This window comes from Mustela lutreola, chromosome X, assembly GCF_030435805.1.
Source record: "Mustela lutreola isolate mMusLut2 chromosome X, mMusLut2.pri, whole genome shotgun sequence".
Lineage (NCBI taxonomy): Eukaryota > Metazoa > Chordata > Mammalia > Carnivora > Mustelidae > Mustela > Mustela lutreola.
The window spans coordinates 77,133,403-77,152,371 of NC_081308.1; the positions used below are offsets into that span (position 1 = coordinate 77,133,403).

Here is an 18,969-nt window from a genome sequence, read left to right on the forward strand (position 1 = left end):
TTGAGGATGAAGATATCTGTGGGTTTTCATATATTGCCTTTATTATGTTAAGGTATGTTCCTTCTTCTTTTCTTTTAAATATTTATTTCTTTGAGAGAGGCGAAGAGAGAGAGCATGGGAATTGGGTGAGAAACAAAGGAAGAGAATTCTCAAGCGACTTCCCATTGAGTGGAGAACCCAACTCAGGACTTGATCTCAGGACTAATGGGATCATGCCTTGAGCCAAAACCAAGTCATAAACAATCAACTAAGCCACCTAGGTGCCTCAAGTTTCCTTCTATATCCTCAATATTCTTTCTAAACCTACAACTTTAGTTTTTTTGTTTTTTTTTAAATCATGAATGGATATTGTGTTTTGTCAATGTTTTTCCTGCAACTACTGAAATGATAATACAGTTTTTATCCTTTCTGCTATTGATGTGATGCATTTTGTTGATTAATTTGTGAATATTGAACCACCCTTGCAACCCAGGGATAAATTCCACTTGACCATGGTGAAAGGTTTTTTTTTAGTGTATTGTTGGATCCAGTTTAATAGTATTTTGTTGAGAAGTTTGCATCTATCTTCTTCAGGGATATTCACCTGTAGATCTCTTTTTTAGTGGAGTCTTTATCTGGTATTGGTATCATGGTGATGCTGTCATCATGGAATGAATTTGGAAGTTTCTCTTCCTTTTCCATTTTCTTGGAAAAGTTTGAGAAGTATAGATACTCACTTGTTTTTACATGTTTGATAGAATTTGCCTGAGAAGCCACCTGTCCCTAGATTTTAGCATGTTGGGAGTTTTTTTATTACTGACTAAATATCTTTTTTTAAAATTTTTTATTAACATATAATGTATTATTAGCCCCAGGGGACAGATCTGTAAATCACCAGGTTTACACACTTCATAGCACTCACCATAACACATACCTTCACTGACACAATTTCTTTGCTGGCAATTGGTATGTTAAAGTTTTCTATTTCTTCTTGTTTCAGCTTTGTTAATTTTATATTTCTGGGAATTTGTCCTTTGTTTCCAGGTTGTACAATTTGTTGGTATATAGATTTTTTATAATATACTCTTAAATTGTCTTTTATTTCTGTGATTTTGATTGTTATTTCTCCTCTTTTCATTTATGATTTTATTTATTTGGGTCCTTACCCTTTTCTTTCTGTTAAGGGGAGTTAGAGGTGTATCAATTTCATGAACTTTTTCAAAGTACCAACTCTTGATATTTTTCATCTGTTCTGTGAAGTTTTTGTTGTTGTTGTTTTGTTTGTACATCATTTATTTCTGCTTATTTATTTCTGTTTATTGTTTCCTTCCTTACACTGGCTATTGGTTTAATTTGTTGTTCTTATTCTAGCTCTTTTTGGTGTAAGGTTAGGTTATTTGAGATTCTTCTTGCTTCTTAATGTAGGCCTGTATTGCTATATATACTTCACTCAGGATAAACTTTGTTGCATCACACAGATTTTGGACAATTGTGTTTGCATTTTCATTTCTTTCTGTGTTTTTTTTTTTAAATTTATTGATTGATTCCCTTGTTAACCCATTTATTGTTTAATAGCATGTTGTTTAACCTCCATGTATTTATGGTCTTTCCATTTTTTTCTTGTAATTGACTTCAGGTTTCATAACACTGTGGTCAGCAAAGGTGCATAGTATCACTTCACTATTTTTATATTTGTTGAAGCTTGATGTGTGACTAGTGTGTGATCTTCTGGCAAATGTACCATGTTTACTTGAAAAGAATATGTACTTTTCATTTTAGGATTGAATGTTCCAAATATATCTGTTCAATCTACCTGCTCTAGTGTAATTCAAATCCATTATTTTCTTTCTGATTTTCTGTTTAGGTGATCTGTGCATTGATGTAAGTGGGGTGTTTTTAAGTCCCCTACTATTATTGTATTTTTTCTTTATTATATTATGCTAGTTACCATAAGTACATCATTAGTTTTTGATGTAGTGCACCATGATTTGTTTTTTGTGCATACTACTCAGTTCTCCATGCAATCAGTGCCCTCCTTAATATCCATTACTAAACTAACCCATCCCCCCACCTGTTTCCTCTCTAAAATGCTCAGACTGCTTCCCAGAGTCCTTAGTCTCTCATGGTTCATCTCCCTCTCTGTTTCCCCCACTTCATTTTTCCCTTCCTTCTCCTAATGTCCTCCATGCCATTCCTTATGTTCCACAAATAAGTGAAACCATATGATAACTGTCTTTCTCTGTTTGACTTATTTCACCTAGCATAAGCTCCTCCAGTTCCATCCGTGTTGATGCAAATGTTGGGTATTCATCCTTTCTGATGGCTGAGAAATATTCTATTGTATATATGGACCACATCTTCTTTATCCATTCATCTGTTGAAGGGCATCTTGGCTCCTTCCACAGTGTGACTATCTGGTCATTTTGTTTATGAACATTGGGGTGCAGATGCCCCTCATTTTCACTACATATGTATCTTTGGGATAAATACCCAGTAGAACAATTGCTGTGTCACAGGGTAGCTCTATTTTTAACTTTTTACTGCTCCCATTTCACACACATGCCCCCACAACTCCAGGTTTCAATCTGGGGGGCTTGATAAAGTCCTTTCTCTTCTGCTATTGGTCTGTAAGTCTGTGCCTGGCCTCCAGTGTGGGATGCTTTTGTGCTCCTGTATTATTTCACCTTCCTGGGGTCAGTACTTATGGCACCTCCCTCTCCCTTCCATTTATGTTTGGATGGCTGCCTGCAGCATCATGGCTCCCCAGCTCCCCACTTCATTCCTCGAGACCAACCGCCAGAGATATTGTTTGTAGAGATCCAGATAGATTTTCTTACATCACAGGCTGATTTTGTGAGTGTTCAGAATGGTCTGGTAGATATCCAGCTCAATTCAAGGGACTGGTTGAAATAGGGCCTACTACTCCGCCACATTTTTTCCTTCCTATTATTGTATTATTATCAATAATTTCCTTTATGTTTGTTATTGTTTTATATAGTTGCATACTTCCAAGTTGAGGGCATAAATATTTACAATTGTTAAATCTTTATTTTTTTCTTGTCTAGATAACTTTATCTCTCCTTCTATTCTGAATGATAGTTTTCCTACATACAGCATTCTTGGCTGCAAATTTTTCTCATTTAGCGTCTTGAAAATATTATGCCACTCCCTTCTGGCTTGAGAAACTTCTGTTGAGCTATCTCTGGCTATCCTTCAGTCTTCCGTTGCATGTTAAGAACTTCTTTTGTCTTGCTGGTCTTAAGATTACTTCCTTATCACTATATTTTGCAAATTTAACTACAATATGTGTTGGTGTGAATCTGCTTTTGTTGATTTTGATGGGAGCTCTCTGTACTTCCTGGATCTGGATGTCTCTTTTCTTTCCCAGATTTAGGAAGTGTTCAGTCTTTATTTCTTCAAATAATTTTATGCCCCCTTTTCTCTTTTCTTCTGGGACTCCTTTAACACAAAAGTTATTATTTTTGATGGGGTCACTGAATTCTCTAAATCTATTCTCATGTTCCATAATTCATTCTTTCTTTTGTTCAGCATCATTGTGTTCCATTATTTTCTCTTCTAGGTCACTAATTTACCCTGCTTCTTCCAGCTTCTTATTCATTGCATCAAGCTTGTTTTTAATCTTTATTGCATTCTTCATCTCTGATTGATTTATTTTTATCTCTTTTCTCTGTGGTAAGGGTCTCAGTGACACCTTCTATTCTTTTCTCAAGCACAGTGAGTATCTTTATGATTGTTACTTTAAATTCTCAATCAGGAGCACCTGGGTGACTCAGTCAGTTAAACATCCATCTTTGCCTCAGGTCATGATCCAGGGGTCCTGGGATCAAGTCCCATTTTGGGCTCCCTGCCTAATGGTGAGCCTGCTTCTCCCTCTCCCCTTGCTCCTCCCCCTGCTCATTCTCAATCTCTCTCTCTGTCAGATAAATAAATTAAAATTTTGAAAAAAAAATTCCTAATGAGACTTGTCACTTTTATTTTTTTGCTTATATCTCTCACCATGGCCTTATCTTGTTCTTTCATTTCGGATGAGTTTCCCCATCTTCACATTTTGTCTAAGTCTCTGCTATTCTCTGTATTAGAAAAGGCAGTTATGTCTCCTGCTCCTGAAAGCAATGGCCTTATAAAGAAGAGGTTATGTAGTGTCCAGCCTGGTGCTTCAGGGAGTGTCTCCTGTGTGTGCTATGCGTGCTCTGTTTTTGTGGTTGTTGTTGTGTTTTTATTTTTGGATTCTCTTTCTTTCAGGTCAGTTGTCTGTATTATCTTTATTTGCCTGCTGTAGATAGCATTTGGTCCCTAGCCTAAATGTGTCAAGTTTTAACCAGGTGAGCCCTGGTCTACTTGTTAACTGAGACCTGACACCACTTCTACCAGAACTGAGGCCCTGCAGAATTCTCAGCTTGGGAGACTTGGTGTGGGTGGGTGTTTGCTTTCATCTTCTTTGGGACAGGCACTCTGTGCTAGAACTGAGGCAAGCTTGGCTGAGAAGAGAAGACCTGCCACAGAAGGGGGGTAGGGCTTTGTGTAAGCAAATTAGGGAGCCAGTGCTGGTTTGGGGCTGCTTTCTTCAGGTAGCCTTGTGTTTATATTGAGGTGCAGGGGAGGGAGATGGCACCAGCCAGCTCTTTTGTTCCAGGAGAGGCTTCCCTGTGAATGCTGACTCTCCAGGACATGCCCCAGTAAGAGCAAATAATCTCCCCATTGTGTTTCCCAGCATTCTTCAGATCACTGTTTCCATGATGTCTGACCCTGGATTGTGTGCCTGCCTTCTCTTCAGGAGAAGAGCTCTTCCCTCAGGACTCTATCCCCTCCAAGCCCACTAACCTTTAAAACTCCAAGCTTTAGGGCTTTAGGCCCCACTGGTTGTAAGAACTCACTGAAATCAGCCAGCTTATTTTCCAGAACAATAGCTATGGAGAAATATTCTTTTTGTGTCTCTCATGCTCCCTCCTTGTGATCATAGTTCCTCCCCTCTGTAGCACCGAGGATCCATTTCTCCCCTAAACCACATCTCTGCACCCTACTTTCTTTGATGTAGCCTCTTTTCTACGTTTAGTTGTGGTGGAATTTGTTCTGTTAGTCTTCATGTCAATTTCTGAGGTATTTAAGATGATTTGATCATTATTTAGTTGTGTTCATGGAATGAAAGGAACCTAGGGTCCTCCTACTTCACCACCATATTCCTCCCTTTCACATTTACAGATTTTTGTTTTTTTAATCCTGGCAGTTCAGCACACAAAAAAGGAAATTTTAAAAATATTACTCATTGTTTTCCAAAATATTTGAATTGAGGTCACCATATATTTTATATGATATTGACCATTTAGAGTCAATTGGCCTTCCAAAATATGATCAGAAAATTTAACATTGAGCATTTTGTAAGAAATGTTATAATTATGAAATTTGATTTCTTTTTGAGAAAAACACTCTGAATTAAGGAAAAACCACAATAACCTGATTCATTCTCTTTGCTGTGTATTATATTGTCTTAACTCAGTGGTTTGCTATAACAAAATACCATAGACCAGGTGGCTTAAACATGGTAAATTTATTTACCATAGTTCTAGAGACTGGAAAGTCAAAGATCAAAGTACTTTGTGATTCCTGGTGAGAGCGCTCTTTCTGGCTTGCAGCTGAGCACTTTCTCACTGTGTTCTCACATGGCAAAGATAGAAAGAAAGCAAATTTTTTCATATCTCTTCTTCAAAGGGCATTAATCCTATCAGAGGGCTCCCTCATCCTATGACTTCATTATCTCCCAAAAGTCCCATTTCCAAATACTTTCACATTAAGGATAGAGTTTCAACATATGATTAAGAGAGATAGTCCACAGAATATACAATCTAATGTGATTATAGTGTCACCTGTGCTATCATCTCTATAGTTAATGATCTGCTTCTATTTCCATTGTATCCTTATTTTCAGCATTTTTTAAAGATTTTATTCATTTATTTGAGAGATAGAGAGCACAACCAGTTAGGAGAGCCAGAGGGCGAGGGAGAAGCAGACTCCTTGCAGAGCTGGGAACCCAACAACACAGGGCTCAATCCCAAGACCTGTAGATCATGACCTGAGCTGAAGGCAGACACTTAACCATCTGAGAAAATAGGCACCCCTATTTTCAGCGTTTTAAAACTCAGCAGCAGAAAAACAAATTTATATCAGAAATGTATGCAGAAAGAGATTAGGACACATTACACCAAAGCCCAAAATATATACTTAGTTATATTAAAATTTATGAAGGTTCACAAAAATAGCTACCAGATTTATTCATATTTTCAATTCTTCTTATTTACATATATATCTTTTTTTTTTACTTTTGAGGAAAACTTTACATTTTTTTCCATATCATTTAAAAATGTGCTGGTGGGGGGGACAATAGTCTGTGATATTAAAAGGATTCATGTCCTTCTAAACACCTGCTACTCTTCCTTAGCATAGTTTATGTTAAGCTGATACTTGTGCTTTGCCACTGATGATCATGGGATTGTGATCCCAATTTCCTTTGGAAGCTGGTCTTACAGCATGTGATTTGAATATTAGAACTATATGATAAATAGTGGTTATCAAGTTAGTAAATGACTGGCCTACAAATTGTATTTAATTTCCAGCACTTAGCATTTCTGAACAAAGGGATCGAAGCAACTATTTTAATATCTCTGCACTTCAATTTTCCTTCTGGCAGCATAGATCTCACTTTTTTTACACTTGTTTCTATGTTTACATTTTTTCTGATTGAGACTATATAAGAAAACTGTTTAGGTTAATGTATAGGTCATGTCAGCTCCTCATTTTAATTTGGGTGGACCCAATTGGCATTTGTTAACTAATTGAATCAGAATAAGCCACTGATACCTAGTTTTAAAAGTTTGTGAGTCCATCAATATTTTTTGTTTTCCAATGATTGAATCCTTATTATGCATCATGTGGTTTTTAAGGTTTAAATTCTAATGTGGACAGATAATAAGCAGGATTAATAGTTTTATATTTTTATTAAATATTTAAATAGACAAAATGAACTCATGTACTATGTTGAAAACATGTTTTTTGAGGTTTGTTTTATACTCTGTAAGACCCAGGTTCCTGAATCATAGCAAGAATGGAAAGTACATATAATGATTTTAAAAAATATTTTCTTTCTTTCTTTTCATTATTTTTTATTATGTTCAGTTAGCCACTGCATAGTACATAATTTGTCCTTGATAATGATTTGAATTTTCCTACATTCTCTTTTTAATATTTTAATAGTAGATGTTTTGTTACTGCACAGTATTTATTTCTAATTTTTAGGTTATTCAAAAGGAAATATGTGGGAAGCAGATAACTGTAATTGAGTGCATTGTACTTAATATGTACTTTTACCACATGAAACTCTATCTGTGTTTCTTTGAATGCTCAGACACTCAAATAAATATAGTATTTATGTATTTATTTATTTGCCTAGTCAGATAATGTTGAACATTAGAAAGAAATAAAAACCTCAGATTCCTATAATGAACTTAAACATTCAATGATTGTTTGTTTCATTTTATTTTATTTGGGCCAGCATCCAATGCTATGCCTGTAAGATGGATCTTAAAACAAATAAAAAGTAAAAGAAAAGAAAAAAGAAAACTCTGATTTATGTCATTTTCCACATTCTGTGTTGTAAATATTTCCATCAAGGCTGATTTCAAGTTACCATCATTTTAACACCTGGCTCACAAAATTACTGAATACTTAACAATTGGCCCTCATTTGAACAGTCTCCAAAATAACACCTTCTTTTTAAAACATAATATGAAATGTGAAATGTTTATCAAATCAAATGCTCCATGCCAATCTCCCTTCATAGCCACTAACAAAGCTTTCCAAACTAGTTTATCTACTAATTTCTATTTCTTCAAAATAACATATTAACTAAAAGTTTGAGAAAACTATAAAAATTAACGAATACATAGTTTGTTTCTCAATGGAAATTATACCACCTTAACATGGATTGATGTCAAATTGAAAGGAACATGATTACATTTGGGCCTTTTTCTTCTACCAGTGTGTAAATATTTCTAACTCGGTGTAAGAAACGTTCAGTAATCAGGATTCCTGCAAATGCCCTCAAATAGTGAAAACTAACACAAAGAAGAATAGACATGGCTGTCTATTCACCACTCTGTCATCTTTTTTAAAATTTTCTTTTCACAGGTAGAAGAGAAAGCTATAGCTTTTTAGGGATCTGGCAAGTGATGAGACTTTTAGAAGTTTATACTTCTAAAATTATATTATATACATATATTTATACATATATGTGGACAGATAATAAGCAGGATTAATAGTTTTATATTTTTATTAAATATTTAAATAGACAAAATGAACTCATGTACTATGTTGAAAAAGTATATGTATACATATATATTTGCTTATACATATACATATACACGTGTGTGTGTGTGTGTGTGTATATATATACATATATATATATATTTGCTTATAGTTTAATAAATTTCCCCATATCCATGGATGTAAACCATGTAACCATTGTAGTTAACAATGAATTTTATTTTTTGAAAAATTTTGTTATTTATTTGAGAGAGAGTGAGAGAGCAAGCATGAGCAGGGGGAGTGGCAGAGGGATAGGGAAAAGCAGATTCCCTGCTGAGCTGGGAGCCCAAGCAGGGCTTGATTCCAAGACCCCCAGGATCATGACTTGAGCTGAGGGCAGACACTTAGTGGACTGAGCCACCCAGGTACCCCAACAATGACTTTTAGATACATAGAATATATCTACCATAACAACACTGTTGAGTACAGTAGCCATTAGCCACATGTGGCTATTTCAATTTAAATGAATTAAAGAAAATGAAAACTTCAGCTGCTCTGTTGCAACTAGCCACATTTCAAGTGCTCAATAGTCGCATGTCACTTGTGGCTAGCATATTAGCACAATTATAGAACATTTCATCATTGCAGAAAACTTTATTGTTTAGCACTGTTTTAGAGCATTAAATGGGGTCGACAAAAAGTCATAAATCACTGGTATTCTATGGGGAAAAAGATAATACAGACTGAAAAATCAGCAAGTATATTGCAATTAGCCTTGCAATTTGCCAAAATGTATAGTTATTGCTGACTATTTGCTTATTAAATTATTGTCATCCTTTTTTGTTAGAAAAGAGGGCAAGAACACAGAATTCACTGATTTTACCAGGTTTAATATGGGCAAAGGACTATGTCACATTACTTTGTCAAAAACACAAAAAAGGAATGGACATAAGCTCCAACCTCAAAAGAATTTATAGAATTATATACTGGTTCTGGCTAGAACCATCATAGTTTGTTAGTAAAGTTAGATGAATTAAGAAGCAAATTTCAAGAGTACCAGGGTGGCTCAGTGGTTTAAAGCCTCTGCCTTCAGCTTGGGTCATGATCCCAGGGTCCTGGGATTGAGGCCAGCATTAGGCTCTATGCTCAGTGGGGAGCCTGCTTCCTCCTCTCCCTCTCTCTCTCTCTCTCTCTCTCTCTCTCTGCCTGCATCTCTGCCTACTTGTGATCTCTGTCTGTCAAATAAATAAAAAACAAAACAAAAAGAAGAAGCAGATTTCATTGTAGGCAGTATGGTCTAATTTGTAGGAGCCTGACCTCTGAAGTCAGACTGCCTGCTGATATTTAAGCTCTGGTTTCACCATTCCTTGTTATGTGACTTTAGGCAAATTAATCTACCTGTATCTCAGTTTGTCTCATCTTCCAGTGAAACAGTGAGAGTAATTGTATCTACTTCATAGTGCTAACATGACATCAAATGAGACAAAGCTTGTCAACACATTTAGAGCACTGTTTGACATTTAGTAATCAGTGTATATTATCAAATTTTATTTTATTTTATTATGTTTATACTCAAGGATTCACATAGAGATACTAATAAGTAGAAACTAATATCATGGACAAGAACTAGCCCGAGAAAGAAGTAACTTCCTTTATATATATTCCTCTGTATAACCCTAATCAGTACCAGAACCAAGGATTTTCCCACCATTAGATGCATATACAGGCATTGGACCCTCTCTCTACAGAGCATTTGTTCTTTTGTCATGGCTGATTTGATCTCCATGCAGATAAAAAAGAGTTAGGGATCTGGCGGGAATTGGAGAGCAATGTCTATTCTAATAATAATTGATCTGATTTGTATTTTATTTTAAATCATCTTTGGATGTGTATGTATGGATTATTTAGTCTTTAGTTTGAACTATGAACATTTACATCCCATGTGAAAATATCTGTACACCTTCTTCCATCCCCAATAGGTACATTAGACAATGTTTGTTGTATGAGTGAATTAAAAATAATGATTTATTGAATATAAAAATTGGGGGACTATTTATTTTTTTAAATCAAATTAAAATTTTTTTTTTTAGTGTTCCAAATTCATTGTTTATGCACCACACCCAGTGCTCCATGCAATACATGCCCTCCTTAATACCCACTTGGGGAGTATTTATAACATAACTGATCATGAGTGATACAGAATTTAATTCCAAAACTGGAAAAGGCATTACAAATTGTAAACAAATATTTTTTGCTTTTGTTTTTAGGGGGTTTTGTTTTGTTTTTGTCAAAAATTAGTTTGGGAATAATGTTACTCCAAGCACATATTCTTTTGTTGTGCCTCACATTCCTTCACCATTAGCTCAGCTGGTAACATTTGTATCTAATAACTAATATAGGTATAGCAGCAACTTGAAATTACATTATGATTATTAGGTTTGCAAGGCTATTCATCCTTCAGTTATATTACTGAGTGTGACAAAATCCTGAGAGCAAAATAGGTAAAATACCTGACTGGTATAAAAACTTATTTCTTATTTGACATTTAAGTATCTTATTTTTTGTGTGTGTGGGAGAAACATTTTTTTTCAAGTTTTTATTTTCATTCCAGTTAATTAACATACAGTGTTACATTAGTTTCAGGTGTACAGTATACTGATTCAACAATTCCATACATCATGGGATACTCTGTAATATCAGTGTGCCATAGTTTTCTCTGATAACAAATCTGAGAAATTTAAGTAAGAAGCTGTTTACTAGTATCATCTGATTAGCTCTGTTTTTTGTTTGACTGAGCAGCTGGCAATTAATGCACTGATAGGAAATGGTCACAAGGCTGGTGGCATTAGCATGTGAACATCTGGTATTAAAATTAATCAACACAGAGAAGGTTTGTTTATGATAATTCAAATTCAATGAATTTCAAATTCACTGAAAAATAACTAGCTGAGTCTTTATTTTAAATTCTACACCTGAAACTAATATTATATCTGATTTGTATTTTATTTTAAATCATCTTTGGATGATTTAACTAAATTCCAGTTATTTTAACTAACTGGAATTTAAATAAACCTGAAAAAGAAAACAATGCCCTATAGAAAGACAATAAGGCGAAGATGAGTTGAGTGAGAACTGAGGGGTGTGTGTGTGTGTGTGTGTGTGTGTGTGTGTGTGTGTTTGGGCTGGTGGCAGAAGTCCAAGCCCAAACATAATTTGGAAACCTTGCATTTTCCAACCTAACCATCCATTTTCTTACTCAAGGGTATTTGCAAGCTATGAGCAGGTATTATGACTGATTCTATTAAGCTGTCAGCCTCTTCCAGAACAAGCTGATCTCATTGAAGATGTGAAAGGATCCTTTGCCCTAATATAACATAGGTCACATGTAGATTGAGTCTATAATTTTGGACTATTTCATGGTTACATGTTCCAGGTGTACCCACAATCTGCCTATGTTTTTTTAATTCATGAAAACCCTGCCATATTCATTTATGTTAACTTTAATAAAATTGTAAATTGGTGATTAAGGAAAGCAGACTAATTCTTTTCTTATCACAAATATTTATTTATGTATTTGAGAGAGAGAAAAAGAGAGAGAGGGAGAAAATGAGCAAGAGGAGGGACAAGGGGAAAGGGAGAGAGAATCAAGAGATTTCCCCTCTTAGCATAGAGCCTAATGTGGGACTTGATCTCAGGACCTCGATATTGTGACCTGAGCCAAAACCAAGCATCAGCCATTTAACTGGCTGAGCCACCCAGGAGCCCCCACAGACTAATTCTTTGATTTGTAAAGATGCATATGTTGTCATGTATCCATTATTATTCAGAGATACAAAATTTGGGTATCAAATTATTCCTCAGGAATGGTATCAAATTATTCCTCAAGAATTCCTCAGGAATTCCTCATAACAATGTTTCCCTGTCCCTGATTTTATTATTAAAGTCTGTCAAGTTACAATCTGTTCTGTTTCTGCAGAACTCTGGTGACAGTATGGAAGGAGCACATCAATTAAATTTGAAATATCAAGACAAATGCATGAGTAAAATATCTAGCACTCAGACAAACTTCCAAAAGCCACTCCTCGGTAGAGAAATTCCATTAAATCCTTTAGGAACTCATTAATAGATTAGCATTTGGAAGCATAATTACAGTGAGAGTTGAATTCCAATTAAATAGAAAAAAACCCAAATTATATAATACACGATCACACTGAGTACTTAATAACAACATAATACAATGTCAGAAGTGACAATTTAGCATTGATTGATACAGTTGTTAGTAAAAGGCAACTACACACATGTACACATACATATAAAGACATGTTTAATACATATTTATTAGTACTTCATACATTCCATGTATGTGGCCATATTTCCAAGGATGCAAAGAAATATACTCAGATGAAATAAAGGATCTGCATGAAAATGGGCAGAGTTGATACTTTACTGTCAATAAACTAAATCTTAAACCAAACTGACTGTATTAAACTTTGTATAAAACTGAATCTTCTAAGCATTGACCCTATTCTTTATTAAGGTTCAAATGTATTTCCAAATGATTTAATATGACGAATGTCTCCTTTATCCATTTGTGATATATACTTCCCAAAAGGGGCAAAGTATGATAAAAGAGGGGATTGTATGTACTAATTATTAAGATTTTCCATAATGTTTCTTTCTTTTTAAGCATAAGCCTTGAACTATAAATATATGCTACAATCTGAGTTATTATTACAGGTAATTTTACTAATTGTAAGGGAAATGGGGATTTGATTGGCTAAGTATATATCAATTTTGGAAATGTCTCTCCTTTGCTACTTTGAATCTGGAGAAGACCTATAGTGTTTCAGAAGAGCTACAGCTGCTGTCAATGGGCCCAAATGAATTACATGAAGTGTAACAGAGTTGTAAAAGTCATAAATGCCAAATAAAATTAAATCATCAATGACTAAAAATGATTGGGGTTTTAGAGTTGTAATTTTCCTTTTTAAATGCCCTTATTGATTTGTTGCAAATACTGTTAATCCTGTATTTGGCAAATGATGAGGATACTTGTGTTCTTGTTTATAATAAAGCAGATTAACTTGCTGTGAAATTTTAACTAGGCTGAGACACAACAGTAACCACCTAATGAACCAAAGCTCATTGCAGTTAAGTAGCTAAATAGATGCATACTGATTACAGGGATGAAAATGGATCTGTCTACTTGCAAAGAATAAATTTTTCATAGAATAAATTGTTCATAGAACTATTAATTATTTTAAGAGAAATTAAACATTCCTAGCTCTACACAGATTATGTGTGTGTGTGTGTGTGTGTGTGTATACACACATATATTACAGCCACCTAACTCTTAATCAATATAAGGCACTAAACTTATACAGTTTACATGGTGAAAAAAGTCTGATTTCTGTGACACCTTAGGAAAACAATAACTGAATTTGGAAAGTGCAGGCTACAAAACCTTAAAGCAGAGATATTACTTTATGCAAAATATTACTGTCACTCGAAATCCTGTTTTCAAAGTTAGTTTATTGTTTCACCAAATATGGTGTTGAAAATGTCAAAGAAGGAGTTTAAGAGTAAGTTATTTGAGTTCATAGTATTTGATCATTTACTAATTTTAAGCATTTGGGAGATCTTCCTTTACAGTATTGTATTTTTTCTCATTTTCATAACATTTCTATTTGTGTAGATGTTCTTTTAATTTTTTTTTAATTCAAAATGAACTTTCATTTTTTATTAGGCAGAGCAGAGTGGACAAGAACAAATATCACTATCAGTTGAATTTTCATGTGTGTATGATTCCTGTTTGCCACCATACAGTGATTTTGTTTGTTCTGTTCTATTTTTGCCTGTTAACTGCTGTACTTTGTCCCTGTCCATCCAATCAGGTGTCCATGAAATTTAAATGTAGTTCATTGAATTATATATTTTTTCAACAAATTTTCAATGTTACAATTCAAAGACAAATATGGAATGTTCTACACTTTATATACACATTTTGGCATAGAATCATTGAGGCTATACAACAGTGAAAGTCAAAAAATGAATTTTGACCGTATATATGAAAATCCTTTCATTGGGGTGTGTTTGTGTACATATACTAAAAAGAATGTGTTTTAAATCATGACAGTTTAGGTTGATTTTCACAACTAATGAGCTACTAGTCTTTTCATAAAGTAAAAGAATGTGGTATAAGGGCTGTATATAACTTGTTGTCTATCCCCAGACCATCACTGCAGGATACAAGTGTCATTTTTACAAAGTAAAAACTTGATTCTTTTCTTCTGCTTTGCTTATATGTTTCCTTTTATTTTGTGCTGTATATGTAGTGTTACAATTATTTTTTTAAAATTTTTGTTTTATTTATTTTTTTTCATTGTTCCAAGATTCATTGTTTATGCACCATACCCAGTGCTCCATGTAATAAGTGCCCTCCATAATACCCAACACCAGGCTCACCCAACTTCCCAACTCCTGCCCCTTCAAAACTCTCAGATTATTTTTCAGAGACCATAGTCTCTCATGGTTCATCTCCCCCTCTAATTTCCCCAAACTCTCTTCTCTCTGTCTCCCCATGTCCTCTGTGCTATTTCTTATGCTCCACAAATAAGTGAAACCATATGATAATGGACTCTCTCTGCTTGACTTACTTCACTCAGCATAATCTCTTCCATTCCCGTCCATGTTGCTACAAAAGTTGGGTATTCATCCTTTCTGATGGAGGCATAATACTCCATAGTGTATATGGACCACATCTTCCTTATCCATTCATCCGTTGAAGGGCATCTTGGTTCTTTCCACAGTTTGGCGACCATTGCTGCTATAAACATTGGGGTACAGATGGCCCTTCTTTTCACTACATCTGTATCTTTGGGGTAAATACCCAGGAGTGCAATTGCAGGGTCATAGGGAAGTTCTATTTTTAATTTCTTTCTTTTTTTTAAATTAATTTTTTATTTTTTATAAACATATATTTTTATCCCCAGGGGTACAGGTCTGTGAATCACCAGGTTTACACACTTCACAGCACTCACCAAAGCACATACCCTCCCCAATGTCCATAATCCCACCCCCTTCTCCCAAACCCCCTCCCCCCAGCAACCCTCAGTTTGTTTTGAGAGATTAAGAGTCACTTATGGTTTGTCTCCCTCCCAATCCCATCTTGTTTCATTTATTCTTCTCCTACCCACTTAAGCCCCCATGTTGCATCACCACTTCTTCATATCAGGGAGATCATATGATAGTTGTCTTTCTCTGCTTGACTTATTTCGCTAAGCATGATACACTCTAGTTCCATCCATGTTGTCGCAAATGGCAAGATTTCATTTCTTTTGATGGCTGCATAGTATTCCATTGTGTATATATACCACATCTTCTTGATCCATTCATCTGTTGATGAACATCTAAGTGTAATTTTTAAAAAAGACTTTATTTATTTGTTTATTTATTATCAGAGAGAGAGAGAGACAGAGAGCACAAGCAGGCAGAGTGGTAAGCAGAGGCAGAGAGAGAAGCAGGCTCCCTGCTGAGCAAGGACCCCCCACCCCCAAATGCAGGACTCGATCCCAGGACCCTGGGATCATGACTTGAGCCGAAGACAGTGTCTTAACTGACTGAACCATCCAGGCATCCCTCTAAGTGTAATTTATCTATCTCAGAGGCCTCACTCAAATCTGAAAAATCCATTTATGATTTCATATAACATATTTACATGTGATGTAACATATTCACAGGTCTCAGTCATTAGGATGTGGAGTGGATATTTGGGGGGCCACTATTTTGCCTATTACTATTCCACCTGATACAATTGTAGACACTGCAAAATGTTAATTTCTACTAGTGAAATAATAAGCCTTAACTCTTGTGCTACAACTTCTGTATTTAAATAAACAACAGTTTTCTTCGTGGAATTAATAAAATTTAGGCCTTTCATGCAAAATCAATGTGAAAATGTACAAGCACATATTTGACAAACTAATTCTTAGTGTTATGATAATTAGAATACAGATGTTGTAATTACATATAATTAGAATATTTAAGAAATTATTACGGATGAATTAAATATTTTATAGGTTAAACATTATCTGTCCCAGTATGTCTGTTACCCCCTCACATTTATTGCATATAGGCATAAACACAGCAATTTGGTTTTTCTAGTGATCAGATTGGTTGAATGATTGTGATATATCAACATAATGAATAATTTCAAAGTTTTATAACAATATTCATAATCATAAAAGTCTTGAGAACTGTCACAGTTACTGTAGAGATATGTGAAATATATTTTATTTTTATTCTAATTCATATTTAAAATTATAAAAATCTAAATGATACTAAGCAATTGATATATACAGGTTTTAGTGTTAATTTGGGAAACCTATCATTGTGTCCTGGTACTACCAAAGCATTTTGATGGCAGAATTCAGCGTAAATTCCTAAAGTCTGATAGAGTTCATGTGTATTGTTTCTATAATTTTTATTTGTGCCAAAACACTCAATATGTACCAGATGGCACTATTTGTGAGTTTTATTCCTAAGTTCTCAAATGTTTACTTTTGGAAGATCTTCTTAGAGAGTAAGATCACTCTCCAGGCTTTGGCATATACTTTATATAAATATAAGAGTTTACAATAACAATAATCTTCATTGCACACCTATATTCATAATTCTTTATGAATTTTCTAGGAAAGGAAATGGAAACTAAACTTTCTTGAACCTCTTACGTATATCCAGTATGGTACTGAGCCCTTTCACGTTCTCTTATTGGCCTTCATAATATCTCATTAATTTTATAAGAACAAAAAAATGTGCATTTGTCTGAAGATACAAGTTTAAGACCAAGTATCATGAGCATACATGCTTTTGGGATAAGTGAAAGGTCAAAATTTCAAATGTTATGGACTCAACCAACCTGAAAAACTTGGTGAACAGATGAAATTCCCTATTGTGTTTACTTTTGTATCAGGAACGGATCCCAGAGAGTCTTTCTCCTGCCCCCTCTCTGGAAGAGAATCATAATCCTGAAAGTCAGATTTCCTCCCACCCCAGCAGCAGTGTGTCCAGCTCTCCCTCTCACATGGATCACCATTCAGAGAGAATGGGTAAGTATCTCATCTAAAACAAGAAATTAAAAGATATTCTTTTGGGAATTTCTTCATTAGTCAATAGAAGTGGGAGAAAGAACGTGGAGGAGTTGATGCCTCCTTAATAAAAATGACTTTTTAAAGTGGTCTTTTGTTTTTTATTATTGCTGAAGCAATATGAACAGCAAATGAAACTTGAAGTGTTAGAAGTTTCTTCTCTGGAAGGGTCTTCATTCACTGTGTCACAGTGAATGAAGAGAACAATATGATGGGATCTTTGAAGAGTATATGTTAGTTCAACATATTGGTATTTAAGAGTTCCTGTGATATAATACATATGCTATATTCACAGGATCTTTGAGTAATGAAAATTAAAATATCTTTTACACAGTTGATCATTTAAGAGTGATGGAAAAGTAAATCAAGACACAATTTGCTGGGGCACCTGGGTGGCTCAGTGGGTTAAGCCTCTGCCTTTGGCTCAGGTGATGATCTCAGGGTCCTGAGATCGAGCCCTGCATCAGGCTCTCTGCTCAGCAGGGAGCCTGCTTCTCCTTCTCTCTCTGCCTATCTCTCTGCCTACTTGTGATAGCTCTCTGTCAAATAAATTTTAAAAAATCTTAAAAAAAAGATACAATTTGCCACAATCTCAATAACTTAGGTAAAAATATTTAACATGTTTTTCCTTTTTAAAAAAAAATATCTTGGAAGTCTTACACCATAGACACTATCCCAGAAATACTAAAACAGTATTGTCAGTGATGTAGTATGTTGGAGACTTGAATCTAGCCATAGTTCTGGAACTGAGTAGCTATGAGACCATGGGTATGTCACTTAATCATCATGAGTTTCTTTATTTTATATATGGAAATAATTACTGCCATGCCTAATGCACTGGATTTTTGTGCGTTCAAATGAAATAATTAGTGGAAAAACTCTTGAGAAGTTTAAAGTACTCAGGAAGTGTGAAGGATGACCACTATTTTTGTCTTTGTAGATTTACCTTGATTGTTTATCATCCCTTGATGTCTGATTTTCCTTAGGTAAACAGGTATTATCGAGTGCATTCAGTTGTAACAATTCTCATTTTGTATATAATAATTATGAACCAAATGAGACAGGTAAAATATTTATTAATCTTTTGTATCTATACAATCCAATTTCCTAAATATCTATTTCCTTTAGGAAAAAATATTTCTTTTTTTTTTTTTTAAGATTCAGTTTGTTTATATGAGAGAGAGAGAAAGTGAAAGAGAACATGATAGGGGAAAAGATCAGAGGAAGAAGGAGACTCCCCATGGAGCTGGGAGCCCAGTGTGGGACTTGATCCTGGGACTCTGGGATCATGACCTGAGGTGAAGGCATTTGCTTAACCAACTGAGCCACCTAGGAATCCAGGAAAAATGATTTCCCTTCCTGTTTTAGTCTTACTCTGTAAAGACATTCTTTATATGAAATCTAAGGTTTTATAGTTCATAACAGCAATTGCTTTAAGCCATTCCAAAATTATGTTTTTTGTTTGTTTGTTTGTTTGTGGGTAGGAGAGGAATTTGAGGGATTTGCAGAGGTGTTAGTTTCTGAATTT

The 18,969-nt window shown here is 34.8% G+C and overlaps 1 protein-coding gene across 1 annotated transcript in view; it reads left to right on the forward strand.

Annotated features, from left to right (window-relative positions):
• The window catches only part of DACH2 (dachshund family transcription factor 2), an 878,628-nt gene that overhangs the window by 749,322 nt on the left and 110,337 nt on the right, over positions 1 to 18,969 (forward strand). Inside the window, exon 7 of the mRNA XM_059156812.1 lies at positions 17,267 to 17,402. Coding sequence (XP_059012795.1) covers positions 17,267 to 17,402 — 136 coding nt within the window. The remainder of the gene's footprint in view (positions 1 to 17,266; positions 17,403 to 18,969) is intronic.